At 36.3% G+C, this 22,374-nt stretch overlaps 1 protein-coding gene across 4 annotated transcripts in view; it reads right to left on the reverse strand.

Moving 5' to 3' along the window:
* LOC115215581 (inversin) overlaps positions 1-22,374 on the reverse strand; it is a 408,281-nt gene that overhangs the window by 27,560 nt on the left and 358,347 nt on the right. For 3 of the 4 annotated variants that reach the window (XM_029784790.2, XM_029784800.2, XM_036506245.1), the window contains one exon: positions 9,775-9,881. In XM_029784790.2, the coding sequence (XP_029640650.1) occupies positions 9,775-9,881 (107 nt within the window). Of the gene's footprint in view, positions 1-9,736; positions 9,882-22,374 lie in introns of all 4 variants that reach the window. The other variant, XM_036506247.1, reaches the window with a different exon arrangement.

A 22,374-nucleotide genomic window follows, 5' to 3' on the forward strand; every position in this document is an offset into this window, starting at 1 on the left:
ACTTCCTAGTTAGCTGAAGAATCAATATGTTTGAGAGCTTGGTGCCACCATATGGTAGTGATTTTTGATGAGCTCATGCTGAGATTGGTTCAACATCTGGTGTCTCCTTTCCAACAAATAGCTAATCCCACATTTTGACTTTAAACAAAGAGGCATCTGATTAATTTCTGTTTGTCTTCTTGATTAAACCAAATGTTGCAAAATTACTAAACAAATTCATGGCACACCTGAAGGAGGGTATGATTGCTGCTACTAGTCACTAACACAAGAGTATCTATGATAATTTCATACCATCAGAAGGCCCATTAACATCTTGAAGAATGTTAATCCACTAGCAACCTCTTTCAGTGACATTTCACCTGACAGGTCACTAAATTAAGGTAATATTATTGGAAGTTCCATTAAAAACAATTCTATCACATACTGTGTTATTGTTCCAAAATACCAACATCTAGATCTGTAAGTTGTTTTAAAAATTTTACATTATATTCATTTAAATTTTGAAAATTTTGATTATCTTGTCATTTGTTTTGTTCTACCAACATCAGGCAAAGTAAAAAAATATTTAGGACACCTTTTCTAGAACTCAGAATTAATGAGAAACTGGATTTGTTTCAATATGGGCTGCTAAATCTGAAACATTTCTTTTTCTACATAAATGGAGGAAAAGAAGCCTCAATGTAGTTACTTAATCTGCTAAAAATAGAGCAAAATATCATGCAAACTGTATTTTAAAAGATTGAAAGAACACATTAGATATTGTAGCAATACACAGCCCTAAAAAAGTGGGGATGTCATAACTGAAATATCTTTGATCACAAATGTGACCAAGACCAATTTGGAGCTCAACAACCACAATGAAATTAAGAAGTTCATATTTAGAATGAGATGACAGGAAGCTGTACCAATCTAGATTACTTATTTATTTATTGCCCACAAGGAGCTAAACATAGAGGGGACAAACAAGGACAGACAAAGGGATTAAGTCAATTACATCGACCCCAGTGCATAACTGGTACTTAATTTATCGATCCCGGAAGGATGAAAGGCAAAGTCAACCTCAGTGAAATTTGAACTCAGAACATAAAGACAGAAGAAATACTGCTAAGCATTTCACCCGGTGTGCTAGCGCTTCTGCCAGCTAGATTACTGATAGACTGAACAATTACATTGGATTTACAAAACACACAACCTTTGATTAATAATTCTTTCTAATTTCAGCACAAGGCCAGCAATTTTAAGTGGAGGTGGTTAATCAATTACATCGACTCTAGTGCTGAACTGGTGCTTCTTTTATTTACCTCTAAAGGATTAAAAGCAAAGTTGGTGGAATTTGAATAGAAACTTCCAATTGTAGAATATAATAAGAATAAATATGGTGACTCACATTACTTGACTTATTCCGAAAAACAACCCTCTTCAATTTGAATTATCCAGAGATGATAAAAAATATATCTTTGTATAAGTTCTAACTTCAAAAGCCCACATCCCTTCCTAGGCAGAATTGTAGAATTGTTAATGTTGGATAAAATGCCTTGTGGTGTTTAGTTACAGCTCTTTACATTACGAATTCAAATCCTGCGAAGGCCACACATTGCCTTCCACCCTTCTGGTGTTGATAAAACAAAGTATTGCTCAAGTACTGGAGTTGATATAATCAACTATTCTTTTTCTTCAAATTTCAGGTCTTTGTGCCTATGTTACAAATAGGCACAATCTATGTAATAATTCATGCTAGATTATTACAGGGACAGGACCATGGAAAAAATGGTAGAGGCTGGGATTAAATTTCAGAATTGTACATGTTTAACAAGTGACTTTATCTGAGATCATGGTGTTGAAACTTACTTATGTTATATGGAAGGCATGGGACGAAGGGGTGAGAAAGGATCTACAAATGTTGGGAGCCACAGAGAAGATGACAGGGGACTGAGACTCCTGGCTGTTTGCTGCACTTGAAAAGACACATCAAGCTAAGTAAAATCTGTAAAGTGGCTGGTGTTAGGAAGGGCATCCAGTCATAGAAATCATACCAAAACAGACATGGAGCTTAAACAGGCCTTCAGCTGGTCAGCTTCTGTCAAACCGTCCAACCCATGCCAGCATGGAAAACGGACGTATGATGATGATGATGGTGATGATGATTCACTTCAAGACCCAATACTCAAAATGATTTTATATATAAAGTGTTAAATGCAATTCTCATCTATTGAGTGTAATAGCTACAATAAGTTCCTTATTATCTTAAGATGGCTAAAAGGGACCTTCCACAAAGTAATTTGCTAGATTAAGTGTCTTTTAGTTGTTTAGATACATCTCTTTGCATTCTGAGTTTAAATCCTATTGGGGTTGACTTCACACTTCATCCTTCCTATAATATATATCAGAAATGTATCAGGTTCATTCAGTCTTCTATATTCCCTCTGCTACAATTATGAGGCTTTGTACTAATAAGAGATATTATCATCATTATCATATTTATGTTAAAGTATAGGCATCAATATTTTGAAGTTTGTAAGTTTAGATAAGTTTGTAAACTATCACATTATAAACATATTCCTTTTATATCAAAGCAAACCACCACCAGTTACTTCAGAGTCTGAGTTTTTTTTTAGTATTAGATATTTCCTTTATTAAGTACCACAAAAAAAAAAGGCTTTTTGGGTGCATTCTAACAACATTAAAACTACCAAAGAACATGCTGTTATATGTACACAAACACAAAGAATATATACTCATCATCTTCATCATCATAAGATTAATCAATAATGTAAAACACCCTATAACTATCTCTCTCTCTCTTTTACACACACACACACACACACACACAGATACATAAATGCACACATATAGATATCTTTATATTTGTATTAAGAACCCTCTAGAAAAAAAAAAGCATTGAAACCACTTTAGCTCCAAAACTCAATAGCAGAAGATTTTTTTATCTCTCACTTTATTTTTATCCTTCTGGTTGCCATAACCAAATGCTATTGAAATAAAACAAAATAAAATAAGCTTTAGAAATATCAGCAAATTATTACAATTTTCTATTTTATTTTTCACAGCTTCTATTGATTTCACTAGCAGTGTATGCTTCTGACCTTTATTTAACAAGATGATAAGAGGTGTAATACCTTTCTATCATATAGAAGAGAGACAGGAGAAAACCACGGAATTCATAAATAAAATGGGAATATATATCTAACAGTTATAGGAATAGACTAGGAAATAGCTCCAACTTACAGCTTGCACTATAGAATTTAGCAATTTCCAACTAAGTATTCCAGGAGAACAACAAGTTCTCCCCCCTTCTCTCCACCATCCCCACTGCTGACAGCCAAACGGTGTGATGTTTATTTGATTACAAGACATGAACATTATTATGACTTACAGACAACACATTTGATCAGTTCCTGTTATCAAATTACTAGCTGTAAGCAATATCAAGATTTAGATGTAATATATTAATGAATACTTTCAACTAATCATATTTCCTACCTGAATTCCTGACAGAACCACTAACACCTAAAACTGATGTTCTTTCTTCCTCATCACTATTTAGCTATTACACACACACAAAACATCAATGACAGTAATTACTGGACTATTTCAGCTCCTCTTATCCCCTGCCCCCCACCAACACAAACACCACTAACATGGAATAAACCGGCATACTGCATAAATTGCACATAAATTGCATTAAAGGTATACAGTTGCTATATATTTTTAGAGAAACCCATTTATTGTCTGTTTACTTTTCTATAAAGCTCATTGTTGTATTATAAATTTCATGATAAAATTATCATATGAATAAATAAGCGTACATATTAACTAACACATTCACAGGTATGTCAACATACCTACATATGTATGTGTGTGAGTGTGTGTGTGTGTATGTGTACATGCATACGTGTGTATGAATATAAGCTACATCTATTATTTATAAATATGTGTATTCACTTTTAATAAATATTCTGAACTGTGTTATTAGATATTTGTTTATGTATTTTGTTTTCTGTATTTTATCTGGATACTATTCGGTATTGTGTCTACAACATGTGATTAGTGATTATGTGTGATTAGTGCTGCTATTCTAATGTAATACAAGAACAATTAGTTTCAGTCGATAAAACAGGCTTCAGATACATATTCATTGCCTTGACCACTTTTAGCAGTGTTTGGATGAACATGGTTAAAGTAGATAGGATATAGAGAAATCAGTCTTGAAAGAAACAAGGTTAAGAAAAACAGGGTTGAAAGAAACCAGATGAAGGAAACCAAGGTTATGAAAAACATGGTTTAAGGGAATAAGATTAGGAGAAATAGGGTAAAAGAAACAGAGTTAAGAAACACAATATTAAAGGAAATATGGGTTTAAGAAACATGATTAAGGAAACCAGGGTTAAGTAAAACAAGGTTAAGGAAATTAGGGTTAAGAAAAACATAGTTTAAGGGAATAAGATTAAAAATAATAGGGTAAGGTAAAGAAAAAGAAAAACAGAGTTAAGGACATCAGGGTTAAGAAACACAAGATTTAAGAAAAAAACAGGGTTGAAAAAAACAGGATTAAGGAAACCAATGTTAAGAAAAATAGGGTTAAGAAAAGTATGGTTTAAGGGAATAGTTTTAAAAATAAAAGGGTAAAAAAAGAAAAAGGGTAAAAAAAGAAAAAAAAAACAGAACTAAAGACACCAAGGTTAAGAAAGAACAAGATTAAGGGAAATGGGTTTAAAAAAATAGGGTTGAAAGAAACATAGCTATAGGAAACGTGTTAAGGGAAACAGAGTTTAAAGAAAACAGAGTGGTGGAAAAAAAATTACGTTTAAAAAAAAAAAGTAAAGATTTCTAAGTGAAGTGTTATAAGGAATGTGAAGCAACATGTTGTGGAGTTCATGCCTTTACTTGAAGCATTGGTGATGAAAATAGTACTGAAAGGGAAACAAACTAGGTCAGATATTCCATTTCCCAAGAATGTAGAAATGATATTTCTGTTCATCAGGTGAGTAGGGAATAAAAAATGTCATGATTTGATTCCAACTGGGTGTGTTTACCTATTTTCCAACTTAAAGCTTTCTATTGATTTTCTTTGAACACTCAAGTAAACACACTGCCATCAATGCTGTCATTATTATCATTACACCCCCACTATCATCATCATCATCATCATCATTATTATCATCCCCCACCCCACCATCATCATCATCATTGCTGTGTTTCTTTTTGTCTAGGTACAAAGCATTTTTGAAATGTGGAGAATAGATGTAGTTAATTTCATTTCACTATACATTAGTACTTTATCACCCATAGAGAGATGAAAAGAACAAAGAAATCAATCTTGGCATGATCTGAACTTAAATATATGATTCCCCAAACAACACATTGTAAAGCATCTTCATAGGCTCCATGCTATATATATATATAGCAGCTTCAATGTCTGATTCTCATTCCTACCACGACCATCATTAGTTTACCATTATTTAGCATAAGTTGGACAGACATGCACAATAAAATACCTCCATACATTATTTTCCCATCTAACATTGGTTGCAGATACTAATTATAACTATACCAACCTAGGGCACTCTTGGTTTACTTCTACACCTATCGCCTGTAAACATAATGCTAAACATGCATCATCCATTTGTAGCTATTTCCCTTCCAAACAATGAATAATACATAAAATTCCTACTGTGACTCTCAGCTTATTTGCACCTAAAACTATCTTTCAAGTTTACATTACATCTAACAAACTATAATTAACTCCTTTGAAGTTGGTTCAGTGACTCCCTCAATGCTGCTCTTGTTCATGCAACCAGACTTCCACATAAAAAAAAAAGCCCCAAATCTTTACCACTAGTAAAGATAATAATTGTTCCTTAATTATACTAACATCTTTGCACACTTATCTTCAGAACTAATTAAAGTAATAAGGAAATTAGATTAGTTCATTCATAGACTGGCTCCACAATCTGTCATGAAACAATGTAGCTGGAATCTTTCTAAGCCTTATCTATATTTTGAGAAGTTTTGAGAATTTTATTGTCAACTTGGTTAATTCTGTTTTCACTAACAGCACATGATTGCCATGAACATAGAGTTCTGAATATTCTTGTGATGGCAACCATAACAAGAAAATATAGTTAAAATTGTCCTTAGGAAATAAATTCTTAATCTTCTCACCTTTATTTGGCCAGAAAACATTTAGATAAGAATCACTCTTTAATAGATCTATAGTCTAATCACACATATTTCTGTCTAAACTGAATAAATATACTTCACTTTGGTTCTTCTCCTATATCTCTTTAATAAATCAAGTGATGAAATATTTCATATATGCAAGTGTGTATGTACCTGTGCATACATGAACTTATGAATAACCTTCAGGATTTCCCTTCGGTCAGTGATACAATTTCCCTTTTGACAGTTCACATACTGATTGTGAAGCTAAAGTTGTTGCAAGCAGTGGAAAAGCAGTTCATGCTCTGCTGCATCTTCCACCTTGATCTTGGCCTATAGACTCTGCAAGTTGAAGAGAGTCTGCCACCAGTCCTAGATCTGATTTTGATGCTGGTTTCATCATTGTTGCAGAAAGCATCCAACAGCATAGCTGGGAATATGCTGAACAGTGTAGGTTTAAGTACACAATCCTGCTTGACTCCATGGGGATGTGTCAGAAGAATTTCCACTGTCCAGTACTTGAATGAGCATGCTGTCATGGAAGTGTCACATCAGGCTGATGAATTTATTCAGGCAGCCAAAATTTCCCATGATCTTCCAAAGCCCTTCATGATTGTTGGAGGGGAAACCCTGAAGGTTGTTGATAAGTTAATGTACTTTGGCAGCACACTCTCCAGATCTGTGATCATTGATGATTAAGTTGACACATGCTTCATCAAAGGAAGTTCAGCACTTGAGCAGCTGCATGAGTCAGTGTGGGAGATGAGAGGTATTAGGAAGACCACTAAGTTGAAGGTGTGCCAAACAGTTGTACTGCATATGCTACTGTACCCCCTGCAAGACTTGGAGAGTTTGAGAACACCATGTCAAAAAGCTGAACCACTTCCATATGACCTGCTTGAAAAAGATATTGAAAACCACCAAACAAAACAAGGTCCCAGACATGGAGGTCCTCTCTTAAGCTGATCTGCTGAGTATTTATACACTGCTGAGGAGAGCATAAGTCAGGTGGGCAGTCCACTTTGATCAACTGTGGGACACATGACTCACCAATAGATTTTTTTGTAGAAAACTGGTGGAAAGCAAGTGCATGCAAGGTAGACACTGAAGAGCTCTGAGATCAACCACAACACATGGGAAACACAAGCGCAAATGGCCCTGCCTGGTGAAGCTACACCAACAGTGTGCCACCTCCTTCAAACAGAACAGGATTGCATGGGCACAAAGAAAAGGTGAACTGTGCAAGTCTAGAGCCAACTCCTTGCCTTCAGTGTTAGTAGATCACCAGTACCTGACCTGTGTCACAGCATGACATACCTTGCCCTATCTTCTTCTCCCATGTGATGTCCTTGGTCATTGTCGACAATGATGAATGAACTAACAATAATAACTGCATATATCTGTGTTTATGAGAGAGTAGAACTAAACAAAGCCAAATGTATATAGAATTAAAGAGAATTTGAATAAGGAGGGAAGAATTTGAATAAATGCAAGGTAGTTTTGCTTGAATTTCTGTTGATCTGCTGTAGCTTTAAATTATATTGTAAGTTCTGTTCATGTAAAATAAATTGATAGATAGTATGTATCTATGGGAAATGGCAGATATGGAATACAAAATAGCTAAATACATAAAGCCTATAATAGTAGCTACAAGGGAGAAAGGAAAGATATTACTATGATGTGGACAAGAAGCCACTGTCTACTACATAATTAATACTTTATCAATCACTTGAATAGCATTCATTTAGATACATTCATGAATGCTAGAGGTCAAAAATACGTAGTACCTCTCTTTCATAGGCAACATGCTTAGGGTTACATGTTATTTCAAAAACAACAACATTCTTTACACATAAAACACTAACAGGCGCCATTCCTTCCATTTTCTCTTTATTCTCTGAAACGTAACTTTAACAAAATACAATGAACACTAATGTACAGTTACTATAGAGATGAATTATCTCTTTAAAAAAAAATGCATATATAATTAAATAAAATATAGCTACAAGTTATTCTCAGTTGAATGTAAAAATAATCTTTACAAAATGTTTTACTAAGTAGACTAAATTATTAGCAGTATTTTTTATAGCATTTAATTTTGTATTGATTCACCTTTATCTAAGGAGAAAGGGAAGACACCTGGCAGTATTCTTTGAAAGGTTACATCATAGAGCAGCTTGGGTTTCATAACAAAATTTTATAGAAATATTTTACATGTTGTTTCATTCATTTTCAATGTTCTTTAAACTGATTATATATAGCAGTGAATGATAACAGTGACATTCCTGAATTAACCAGTAACTATGTAATTGTTAAACGCTACCCATTATTAGAAATTATTTATGGTAAACTCAATAATAGAAATACGAGGGAGATGAAAGTGATGAAACATCTGTTTTGAGATGGTGATAATAAAGAGGAAAATGAAAACGACTATGCTGCTGCTGCTGCTGATGATGATTATGACAATGATGATGATTGCTGATAATAATGAAGACAGTAAGAGTGATGATAATGTTAATTATGGCAATGATGATGATGATGATGATATGAAACTGGTAGTAATAATGATGTGTTGTGTTGTTTAGCGGCAGGTCAATTCTGATGTGTGGAGGTGCAATGGCCCAGTGGTTCGGGCAGCGGACTCGCAGTCGTAGGATCGCGGTTTTGATTCCCAGATCGGGCATTGTGAGTGTTTATTGAGCCAAAACACCTAAAGCTCCATGAGGCTCCGGCAGGTAGGGTGGAGGTGGGGGTGGGGTGAACCCTGCTGTACGCTTTCACCACAACTTTCTCTCACTCTTTCTTTCTGTTTCTGCCGTACTTGTATTTTAAAGGGCCAGCCTTGTCACACTTTGTGTCATGCTGATACTCCCTGAGAACTACGTTAAGGGTACATGTGTCTGTGGAGTGCGCGAACTGCGATGTCACTGGTGCCAAGCTGTATCAGCCTTTGCCTTTCCCTTGGATAACATCGGTGGCGTAGAGAGAGGAGGCTGGTATGGATGGGCGACTGCTGATCTTCCATAAACAATCTTGCCCAGACTTGTGCCTGGGAAGGTAACTTTCTAGGTGCAATCCCATGGTCAGTCATGACCGAAGGGGGTCACAACAATACAATTCTGATGCAGCAGATCCATGATCAAAAATATTCATCTGCAACCATCTTGTTTTTTGAGAGGTATGTATAACTGCAATATCCAGTGTCTCTAATCCTATTTAAGATGATAAAGTGTGATTTGAGAGATATTTAGCTGTTGCTTCTAGCAGGTCGATTGACTAAGTAGAGGCTCCTTGTTGGCTTGAAGATGATGTATCAGTGATTATGAAGATGGTAATGTTGAGAATGGTTGTTGTTTTTGATGATGGTGATGATAATGATAATAAGGAAGATCTAGATAGTGGTAGTAGTAGTGGTGGTGGTGGCAGCAGTGGTGCTGGTGCTACTGATGATGAGAATGGTGGAAGCTAATGGTGATGATCATATAGCAGATGTCTTCTTTTTCACTGGATCTAAACATCAAAGGAGATAAGAACAATGACAGTAATGAATACTTACAGCAATAAAGGAGAGTACAAGTGAAAATAAATGCCTACCGATCTTCAGTGAAATCCATATAATTTGGTAAGGCTCCATATTGCATTAAAAGTTTCACAGCATCCAGATGACCACGCCTACAGGCCCAATGAGTGGCAGTTTTCCCCTAAACAAAGAAAAATGAAAAGAATTTAAAACAAATATCATCGTAATACACATTTACATACATTTTCCTCATAACACAATAGAAAATGGCATTCATAATTATAGTAAGTATTTCGAAGAGAATGGGTATGAGAAGTTAAAAGTCTGTCTGCACAACATTTGTACAATACTGTTTAGGGATTTAAAATGGTTAGAATGCATTAATTCTTGTACAAAAGTTATGCTTTGTAATAGTATTTCCTGTTTAGAGAAAGAAAGTCTGAACTACTTTCTACTTTTCCCTCAAAGGGATTTAAAACAAGAAAGGATGGAAGCCAGGTTATATAACTGAGATGTTAGTTTTCAATCATTCAAACATTTCAAGATCTTAAGAAGTCCATTTAGAACAGAAAAGCTTGTGCTTTCAATATTTTTATATATAAAAACAGAACCTTTAAGAATTGTATCTTTCTTCAGTTCATGACCACCTCAAGCTAATGAATTTTAACACATAGACACAAACTCTCTCTCTCAATCACATATGTACACAGCAGGCTTCATTCAGTTCACATCTATCAAATCCATTTACAAGGCCTTGATTGGTTTGGGGGCTACAGTAGAAGACTCTAGCCTAAGGTGCCAAACAATAGCACTGAACCCAAAACGACACAGTTGGGAAGAGAATGTATTAAACATACAATCATATATCTCATTTATAGATATCTGATTTACTACAATCTGTAATGTAAATGCCTTTTACACATAAGAGGAGGTTTTAAAAGCTATTACTTAGCTCTGGTTTCAGAGTATTAAATTAGTCAGAAATAAATGTTCTCTCTTGATAGGGTACAAGCTTTATTGTACATAAGATTCTCAGAATATCTGGTATAAATCAAAGATGATTTAATATAAAATCAAACATGATTTAGTACATAGTGAATGATGATATGCTGTTAATTAAATCAAAGCATGATAAGATAACATAATGAACAATAAATAGTTTTGTTCCGAAACTGAATGAAATACTAATGAGCAGGTGGTTTAATGCCATGTCGACAGGGCCAGTTTTGCTTCAACCACAAACTGGTATTAAACAAACCAATGAGGGTACTTTCTGCTAGAAATAGCAACTAAATCTCACTCAAACTACACCATACATAATCATTATCACTGGGATCATTTAATGCCTGCCTTCCATACTAGCATGGGTGGCCAATTTGACAGGCTCTCATGAGCGAGAGGGCTGCACTGGGTTCTAATGTCTGCTTTGGCATTGTTCTGACATCTGGATGCCCTTCCAAATGCCAACCACTTTACAGAGTGTACTGGATGTTAATTTTTTCATAGCAGCAGCACAAGCAAGGTCACCAAGTAACTTAGGAAAAACAAAACCCTTTGACAAAGTGGGATGCAGTATAGAGAGAGGTGGCTTTGAGCCATGTTTGAAAGGAACAAAAACATATATTTTAATGCAGAGAAGATACATGGCAGCCAAGCAGGAGATGAAGAAAGCATGACAGAGATGATGCATCAAGAATAGTGACTTGAGATGAGGTGTCAGAATAGTGACTAAAAATAGAGAATGGATGGGTGGGTAGGTTCATGAGAGTGTGAAAAGAAAAAGACAGAGAGTAGGGTGAACATAGGCAAATGCAGTGAATGGTGAACATGGATGGAAGCACCATCTTAAAGAAAAAGGTTACATTATATAATATACACCAGGATACACTATATCTTTTGTCTTTTACTTGTTTCAGCCATTAGACTGTGATCATGCTGGGGCACTACCTTGAGGAATTTTTAGTCATTTGAATCAACCCAGTTCTTATTTTTTTCTTTCCTCAGCTTAGTACTTACTCTATTGGTCTCTTTTGCTGAACTGTTAAGTTACAGGGACAAACACACCAACACCAGTTGTCAAGTGGTAGTGGGGAACAAACACAGCCACAAAGATACACACACACACACAACAGGCCTCTTAGAGTTTCTGTCTATGAATGCACTCGCAAGGTATTGACTGGCCTGAGGCTATAGTAGAGGACACTTGCCCAAGGTGCTATGCAGAAGAACTGAACCCAGAACCATGCAGTTGGAAAGCAAACTTCTTACCACACAGCCATGCCTGCACCTATACTTAAACAAAAACTATAAAAAAAAAAAAATAAAAAAAGCAGAATGCTTATGGTTGGCATGCCTTTCATCATTGGTTTATCTAATCGGGGCTGACTTGTGGGCTAAGCAACAATAATGGTAACAGCAATGAGCATTGAAAGTATAATAGTTAACACTCAGACTTTTTTACATTATCAAGCAGGTTTATCAAAACGGTGAGTCAACTGACGAATCAATCAATCAATCAATATTTTACCTATTTCTAGTTAGTATGATAAATCTGATTGATTACATATCTATCAGATATCTATCCAGAGTCATCTCTATCACCTCTTCTGTAGTTTGAGGAAGGATTTGAACTCAATACAGTAAAGTAGAGATAACCTACTTAAATAAATATGCAATTGCTTCGCTGCCTATGGAAGTGACCTACACCAAGCAATGGTAGCACATAACAGTTATAGGAACTGGACCCAAGGGATTTATTTAAATGTCTCTGCAAGGGAGATTGAATTGCTTATTTTTCTGTGGTAAACAAACACACTATCTATTAACTCAGCTTACTGCAACTCTTCCAATAATTATGAATACAAGAAACAAATTGTAAGTGTATGTATATATATATTTATATATACATATATTTATGTATGTGTATATATATATATATTATATATATATATATATATATATTTATATTTATGTATGTATATATATATAAATTATATATATATATATACACACACACATATATATATACATACATATATATGCATATATATATATATATAATATATATATATATATATATATACGTACACACATATATATATATACACTATATATATATATATGTGTGTGTGTATATATATACACTATGTATATATGTACATACATATACGTAAATATATATATATATATATACATATATATACACATACATATAGACATACATACACACACATGCATATATATACACACATACATACATACGTACATACATACATACACATACATACATATGTGTGCATATATATATTTGTATGCGTGTGTATGTGTATACATATATATATATGTTTGTATGTGTGTGTGTATGCACAGAAGATGGACGGGTGATTGTTAATGGTGGCCATTTGGGAAATGTTTTCTGATTAGAAAGAGGAAATGTTTTACAATACAGGTTTTTCACATCAATGTTTATGGTCAATTATACCAAATGATATTTCTTTTCCTTATGTTTTTAGCATGCTTGCTAGATGGCGTTCATTAGCTCAACCACTACATTTCCTAAAGCCAACCCTTGTTTGCCTGGATTGCATTTCCCATTGTTTGATATTGGATTTTAGGTATACGATTGGGTTTGTGTACCTTTGTCTGTACTCTCACCATATATATACATACATATATATATATATATATATATATATATATATATATATATATATATATATATACACACACATATGTATATATGTATGTGTATGCGTGTATGATGATGATGATGATGATGGACGATATATATATATATACACACACACATACATATATCTTTTATTTGTTTCAGTTATTAGATGTGGCCATGCTGGGGCAACACCATGAAGAATTTTTAGTCGAAGGAATCAATCCCATTTCCTTATTTTAAAGTCTGGCACTGGAGCAATATGTTCAATGAGCTTACTGGAAAAAAGATTCTCTTAATTGTCCATATGGCCCATTAGATGTGGTTGTTAGCTTTTGTTACCTAGGAGATATAATTAATAGAAAGTATAGAAGCCCGAGTAAGAAAGAGTTGGGAAAAGTTCAGAGAACTATTGTCATTGCTGGCAACAAAAGTCCCTTGTCTCAAAGTGAAGGGCAGATTGTATGATCCTTGTATTAGGACTGCAATGTTGTATAGTAGTGAGACATGAGCTTTGAATGCAGAAGACCAGCAGAGATTAGAAAGAAATGAACCTAGCATGTTCCAATGGCTAAGTAATGTTAGTGTCCGTGAATTCTGGAGTAAATAATGAATTAAGGGGAAAATGAGTGTAAGGAATTGAGTGTGATGTACAAGAGATGGGGATGCATTGGAATAGGTATGTAAAAGGTGGCGAGCTGGCAGAAACGTTAGCACACCAGGTGAAATGCGTAGCCGTATTTCGTCAGCCATTACGTTCTGAGTTCAAATCCCGCTGAGGTCGATTTTGCCTTTCATCATTTCGGGGTCGATAAATTAAGTACCAGTTATGCACTGGGGTCGATATACTTGACTTAATCCGTTTGTTCCTTCTGTGTTTAGCCCCTTGTGGGTAGTAAAGAAATAGGTATGTAATGTGTATGGAGAATGACTTCTGAATAAGGAAATTACAAGCATTTCAAGTTAGTGAAACTTTCAGTAAAGGAAAACCAAAGAAAATATGACAGTCTTGAGCTTTGAAGCTATTGCATCTTATGAAGTAGATGATATAGGACCATACTGTTTCATAGCGATACTTTTGCCCTGTAGCTTGTGAATGCATTACACACATTTTTTTGTACAGCAGTAGCTTAGCTGTTGTTTACTAAACAGCTTGTGGAATTTATGGCCATTTGTTTTCTGGGTAGAAAGAGAAATCGTTTTGCAATATAGTTTTTTTCTACATTAATGTTTGTGGTCAGTTATGCTGTATAATATTTCTTTCCTTAATGTTTTGTGGTTTCTCGATGGTGTTGGTATGTATTCTTTTCATGCTCTAGCATTGTACAGCTCTGTCAAAGAGTTCATCGGGGAATAATACATGTATTCTATTTCTGATGCTTATTGATATATGTTTGTTAGCATTCAGTGGTTGGTTGGACTGGATATAGCTGTACAATGGTTGCTGTATGGTTTCAAGAAGGATTCATATAATTCCAAGAAATCACACAGTATATTAAGAAATATTTGTATCCAGCTACCTCCTAGCAGAGCACTATGTATGTACAGAATCAATTATATATTCATGGAATCATCATTATCATCATCATTTAATGTCCACCTTCCATGCTGGCATGGGTTGGACGACTTTGGCTGGCCAGGCAGAAGACTGCACCAGACTTCTGTTTCTGTTTTGGCAAGGTTTTATGGTTGGATGCCCTTCCTAATATCAATCACCCAGCAGAGTGACTGAGTGCTTTTTATGTGGCACAAGCACATGCGAGGTCAGTTTTGGCATGGTTTTTACAGCTGGATATCCTTCAAAATGCCTTCCAAACTTCATATCCATTATTTGTAATATTACCACAAAAGAAGATTTTTTCAAAAGGTTTCATTAAAGGGCAGTCAGTTTGAGACAAAAAAACAAAACAAAGCCCTTAACCCTTGCCATTTAGTGAAAGAACAACTAACTATCCTTTATAAGTTCAATAGCTGTATCATGCACATCCCTTCCTTTGTTGACACTTGCACATGAGGTCTTTCAGACTAAGGCAGAAAATTACTATATTAGTAATAATTGTATTTCTACATGTTTTGCATGTATATTTGATACATCATAATACACTTTCCATAAAGTAGTGACCATTATGTACACACATACAAATATATACGTGTGTGTGAAGACACATAGTCTAGTTGTTAGGGAGTTTGGCTCATGACTATAATACCATGGGCTCAATTCCTGGACCAGGTAGTGCATGATGTTCTTGAGCAAGGCTCTTCATTTCACATTGCTCCTGTGTACATGGCTGAAAATGAGTACCAGCTGAGTGCTAGCATAGTTCTCTCAATGTGACACATAATGTGACAAGGAAGGACATTTAAATTACAGGCAAAATCCAACCAATGGGCTTCCAAACAATTTCTGTCAATTTCACTCACAAAACTTGGGTCAACCTGAGGCTTTAGTAAAAGAAACTTGCTCAAGATGCCAGTCAATGAGATCATGCTAAGAAATTTGTTACTGCGAAGTCAACTTCTTAACCTGCGGATCATAAGTGGTATTTGAATTCAGAAGCTAAAGGGTCTAGCAGGATATATATAAGAGGTCTAATGAAATTTAATCATGTCCAGAATTGTCACCATGGCCACCATTCCTTTCTTACATACCTCCACTTAACTGTTGCTTGACTGACATTTCAAGAGTTATCTACTCTTGTCTTTTTTAATATTAAAGTTCATTTTCAAATCATTCATTTTGTTTATAATTTCAGTCAACTCTTAACATCCTGTACAGCATGAATCCTCTTGACAGCACATTTATTTCTCTGTCCTTTATTGCCTGAAACTACTTGAATAAAAATATTCTAGCTTATATTTGTTTTAAAGGAAGATAAGAACTCTGTGATTTAAGGAAGGAAACTTTAATACTTTTCTCTCTCATATATTTACATTCTGTAATGTTTGCTATTAAAATTGATATTTTGCCAAATATTTTCAATTTATTTTCACACACACACGCACACATGAACTTGCATTTATACTTGGGTATATATGTAAGTTCATAAAGGGAATAATTTAGTTTACAAATGCTCATAATATAAAGCTACAAAAAGATCTAGCAAAACTCCTTTCTTTTTGTTGGTGATATCTTTGTCGGTTTTTTGATGCTTTTGATTTATTACTAAAATCTCTTTTTATTGTCTTTCTGAGTATATCTGCTTTTAGTTATTGTTATGGAATAGATTAACAATCACAGATGCACAAAATTATTTTTAACACAAATGACATTTTACTTTACAAAAATGTTATTCCATCAATAATGCCAATTTTAACAATAATATGACCAAAAGTAAATACATTATAAGCAGTTGAATAAGCAATAGATATTTTTCTTCAATCATTACAGGAATGATCTTTTGACAAAGGAAATTTTCTACAAGATGTTAAGAGTTAACTAAAAATTTATTCAGCACACCAACTTGATTAAGGCGACTTGCACTTAACTACATAGTCTTCATACAGAAGGCAGCCATGGAAAATTTTCCAGTATAATATCTTTAATTTACTTAATCACTGAATATTTTTCATATAGAATACTATATATATGTGTATTAGTTATTTTAGGTCATGGCAGATTTATGTCAACTATCCTTCAATGAGGTGATTTAATAAGATGTTAATTTATACAGGGTTGCCAAAAATTGGACTCTTCCCCCATCAGAAGATTTAATTTTTGGTCATTTTAAATTTGAGAGTTCTCTCTCTCTTGCTCCTTTTCACAAAAATTTTTTTACCTCAAATAACAGTCACCATATTTTTACTCTGACTGTCATCTCTGAAGAGCACATGGTTACTTAACCATGTTGTTATCTAATATCTGTTAACAACTTGAAATCCAATCCTTTGATAGCTTCACTGGTGTGCACAGCTGTATGTGGGTATGCATTGTTGTACAACAATAACATTGCTTTGACTTTAGCATTTGGTGTCAATTGCTGGATTAGTTTGTTGGACAACATTTGACAGTAGCCTATACTGGTGACTGTAAATCCCTTTTCCAGGTAATATTATGGTATAGGCCCTTTTGCATCCCCAAAATGGCAAGCATCACATTTTCTGCAGAAGTTTGAGTCTTGAATTTCTTTTTCACCATTGATTCAGGGTGTTTCCACTTCATACTCTATTTTTTTGGATTCTGGTTCACTTTTGACTATTCTCTTCAAAATAGCTTTGCTTTCATCATTGTAGAAGTCAAGTAAGCATAGACAGATCTCCTCACAATTGCGCTTATGCCCTTTGATAAGCTCTCTTGATACCTATCTTGCACAAACTTTATGGAAGCCAAGCTTGTCATAGATGAGTTTGTATAACAAATTTACAGAGAACATACCATCTTATCAATGGTCACTTATTGGTTTGCCAGGACCATCTCTCAAGCTTGTTGAATCTTCATGCCAGTGGTGGAGGTTGTTGAGCATCCTGCTCTCCCTTTGTGCTTCATGCATGTCTTGCCATACATACTTCTACATGGTAGAGTGTTGTCCCCATATTGTACTGAAAGCCTATGTTGAATTTCAGCCCCTGATACTCCTTCAGACCAGAAAAATCGGATCACTGATCTCTGTTCTTCCTTGGTGCAGACAGCCAGCAGAACAGCCATGTGTACTCTGTAATACAAGACAGAAAACTGGAGTGATCAAAGTAAATTCTTGGTTATGTAACTACCAGAGGACCACCTTTTAGCACATGAATGCTGAAGGCAGTGTGACCAACCAAAAGAAAGTTTTAGCAGATAACTTTTGACTTCCCCTAGTATTTCTCCATGGCAAGACATGCTTTTGTAGAGTACTGGAAATGAATGACACAGCTTGTAGGCAGTGACAATCATTTTACACTATCATGCAATGTCAAGGCAATGAGATACGAACATACACTCACTCACACACATATACACATACATATATATCATCATCATCATCATCATCAACCTTTAATGTCCATTTTTCATGCTGGCATGGGTTGGATGGTATGACCAGAGCTGGAAAGCTGGAGAACCGTAACAGTCTGGATCCAGCCTGATTTTGCTTGGTTTCAATGGCTGGATGCCCTTCCTAATGCTAACCACTTTACAGTGTGTACTGGGTGCTTTTAACATGCTTTTACATAACATTGGCATGAGTGTTTTTTATGTGGCACTGGCACAGGACTCTTGCAGGGCAGTCTCTCCACCAGGGGAAGCAATCTTAACACTTCTGCCTTGGGACACAGGTCTTCCTCAGTACAGCAACATGCCAGATATCTCATCCTTTGTCATCTTGTTTGAAAGGTTCAGTATCCTGAGGTCGTCCTTCAGTACTTTGTCCCATGTCTTCCTGGGTCTTCCTCTTCCATGAGTTCCTTCCACTTTGAGAGATTGTCACTTCTTTATGAACTGTCAGCATCCATCTGCATCACATGACCAAACCAGCCTAACTTCTCTCTCAATACACTAGTACTTTGTTGCACATGTATGCTTACATTACACATGCAGCAGAGTATATTAGTCTCATTCCTCCCAAGCCTTTGCATGTCCTCTGCATTCAGGGCCCATGTTTCACTACCATGTAGAATTGATGTCCGTATACATGCATCATACAGTCTTCCTTTCACTCAGAGAGAGAAACATTTCGTAATCAACAGAGGTAACAGTTCTCTGAATTTCCTCCATCCTATTCTTATTCTAGCTAATACACTCTCAGTACATTGACCAAGATGCAGTGAAATCAAATCAATGACCAGGTTGCAATTCATGGTATGAAAAGTTTGACACCTAACAATAAATGTTCAAATGAAATTAACAGTATTTAAGTGTTCTTGAACAGCTAGAATGTATCTTCCACACAGCAATCATTTTAGGTTTAACACACAGTCACAGATCAAGTAAATTGGCAGGCAAGTACAACTTCAATATATCATCATCATTTAATATCTGTTTTCCATGCTGGCATGGGTTGGACAGTTTGACTGAGGTCTGGAAAGCCAGCGGCTACACCAGACTCCAATCTGATCGGGCAATGTTTCTACAGCTGGATGTCCTTCCTAACGCCAACCACTCTGAGAGTGTAGTAGGTGCTTTTTATGTGTCACTGGCACAGGAGTCAGTCAAGCAGCCCTGGCATCCATGATGTTTGGATAGTGCTTTTTATGTACCACTGGCATGGTAGCCAGTCAGGCGAACCTGGCATCGATGATGTTTGGATGGTGCTTTTTATGTGCCACCGGCAAGGGAGCCAGTCAGGGGGCACTGGCATCAACCACGTTTGAATGGTGCACTTTATGTACTACCGGGACAGGAGCCCATCAGGGGGCACTGGTCACAGCTACGATTTTGGTTTTACTTGACTCTACAGGTCTTCTCAAGCATATCATATCGCCCGACACTTCAAGAGTACTTTTAAATGGGCTGATCATGCAACATTGGCATTGGCCATGGCTGTGATCTCACTTTAATTGCCGGGTCTTCTCAATCACTGCATATCTCCAAAGGTCTTGGTCTCCTGTCATTGCCTCTGTGAGGCCCAAAGTTTGAAGGTCATGCTTTACCACCTCATCCAATGTCTTCCTGGGTCCACCTCTTCCACAGGTTCCTTCTATAGTTAGGGTGTGGCACTTCCTCACACAGCTGTCTTCAGCCTTACATAACACATGACTATAGCAGCAGAGTCGTCTCTTTTGCACACCACATTTGATGTTTCTTATGTCCAACTTTTCCCTCAGGGTGCTCACACTCAGTCATGTATGCACACTGACATTACACATCCAGCGGATCATACTAGCTGCATTGCTTTCAAGCAGTAATGGCCCATGTTTCACTGCCATGTAGCATGGCAGTTCATATACATGCATCATGCAGTCTACCTTTCATCCTGTGCGAGAGGCCCTTAGTTGACAGCAGAGGTAGGAGCTTCCTGAACTTTGCCCAGGCTATTCTTATTCTAGCCACTACACTCTCAAAGTATCCACCTCAACAACAGACTTGGTCGCTTTGGTAGTGGAAACTATTAACTACTTCTAGTTTTTCATATATAATATATATATATATATATATATATATATATATATATATATATATATATATATAATTAATAGTGATAGAAACAGTATTAGCAACAAAAGGCAATCATTGTCTCCAACTTAATGTGGAAGTTGTGTGAGAACACAGAATACTGCATTATTTACCTTGAGAGGACCTCACATATGGACTCATGGTGCATAAAATGTGTGTGTGTGTGTGTGTGTGCTTGTGTATATATATATATATGTACACATACATACACATGCACACACACACACACACACACATATATATATATATACACATACATGTCGGAAGGGCATCCAGCCTTAGAAACTATGCCAAAACAGACGTAGAGCCAGAATAGCTCCCATCAAACTATCAAACCCATGCCAGCATGGAAATGAATGTTAGACAACGATGCTGCTGCTGCTGATGATGATAAATATATATATTTTGTTGTTATTATTATTATCATTATTGTTTTTACATATTTTTGTATTTTTATTTGTGTTATTATTATTGTTTTTATGTATTTTTGTATTTTTATTCGTGTAACATCGTCCGGTTTTCCGTCCTTGTTTTGTATACATTCGAGGCTTTCTTCCAAGGAATCTAATGCGCTTGGCTTAGATTTTCCTTTGGGGCTGGCCAGATCAGAGCAATCTCAAGATTAATCAGCCAAAATTGCGAAGATGATCCAGTTCTTGACTGAAGATTGAAGGCTTCGAATGTCCCGTCCGTGTTTTTTGTATCGTCTTCTAAATGTTTCACGTTCTTGTCCCAGTTTGTATTTTTTTACATTTACATATATATATAAGCGGCGACGTACCTTTTTTGGTCTTATACATAAGTATATATTCTTTAACAAATGGTACGACTCTACAACACTGTCTCTCTCCCCCTCTCCTACATTTCTATGCCTTTCACACATTGCACTCCACTTTGATCTGTCTCTTTCTCTCTCTCTCTCTCTTCTCCTCCTCCTTTGTCCCTTGTTCCCCTTCTTTCTCTCTTCATCTGTCCCTCTTTTCTTCTCTCTTTCCCTCACATGTGACTAGCCAACTGATTGCTAGCCTCTTCGTGGTCAGCAGCCGTTGCGGCAAGACACATTTTTTTTCTCTCTGTAGCCCTAAGGCTTTTTTCTAACGCCAGCTCAAAAATTTACTCGTCCTGTCGAAAAGACGCTTGTCTGTGACATCCTGTTTTTGTTGTTATTCATCATCATCATCATCATCATTTAGCGTCCGTTTTCCATGCTAGCATGGGTTGGACGGTTCAACTGGGGTCTGTGAAGCCAGAAGGCAGCATCAGGCCCAGTCTGATCTGGCAGTGTTTCTACGGCTGGATGCCCTTCCTAACGCCAACCACTCCACGAGTGTAGTGGGTGCTTTTTACGTGCCACCCGCACAGGTGCCGGACGGTGCTGGCAAACGGCCACGAACAGATGGTGCTTTTACATGCCACCGGCACGGGGCCAGGTGAGGCTGGCAACAGACACGAACGGATGGTGCTTTTACGTGCCACCAGCACGGAGGCCAGTCGGGGCGGTGCTGGCAATGGCCACGAACGGATGGTGCTTTTTACGTGCCACCAGCATGGGGGCCAGGCAAGGCTGGCAACGGCCACGAACGGATGGTGCTTTTATGTGCCACCGGCACGGAGGCCAGTCGGGGCGGCGCTGGCAACGGCCACAATCGGATGGTTCGCTTACTTGTCACCGGCACTGGTATCACAGCCGCAATTTCCATTGATGTTGATCGACTTCGATTTTGGTTCTGCTTTCTGATATCTGATTTGATTTTGATTTTGATTTTTTGATTGTTTGATTGTTTGATTTATTATTATCATTATTGTTTTTACATATTTTTGTATTCTTATTTGTGTTATTATTATTGTTTTTACGCATTTTTGTATTTTTATTCGTGTAACATCGTCCGGTTTTCCGTCCTTGTTTTGTATACATTCGAG

The sequence above is a fragment of the Octopus sinensis genome, linkage group LG1 (genome assembly GCF_006345805.1).
Source record: "Octopus sinensis linkage group LG1, ASM634580v1, whole genome shotgun sequence".
Classification (NCBI taxonomy): Eukaryota; Metazoa; Mollusca; class Cephalopoda; order Octopoda; family Octopodidae; genus Octopus; species Octopus sinensis.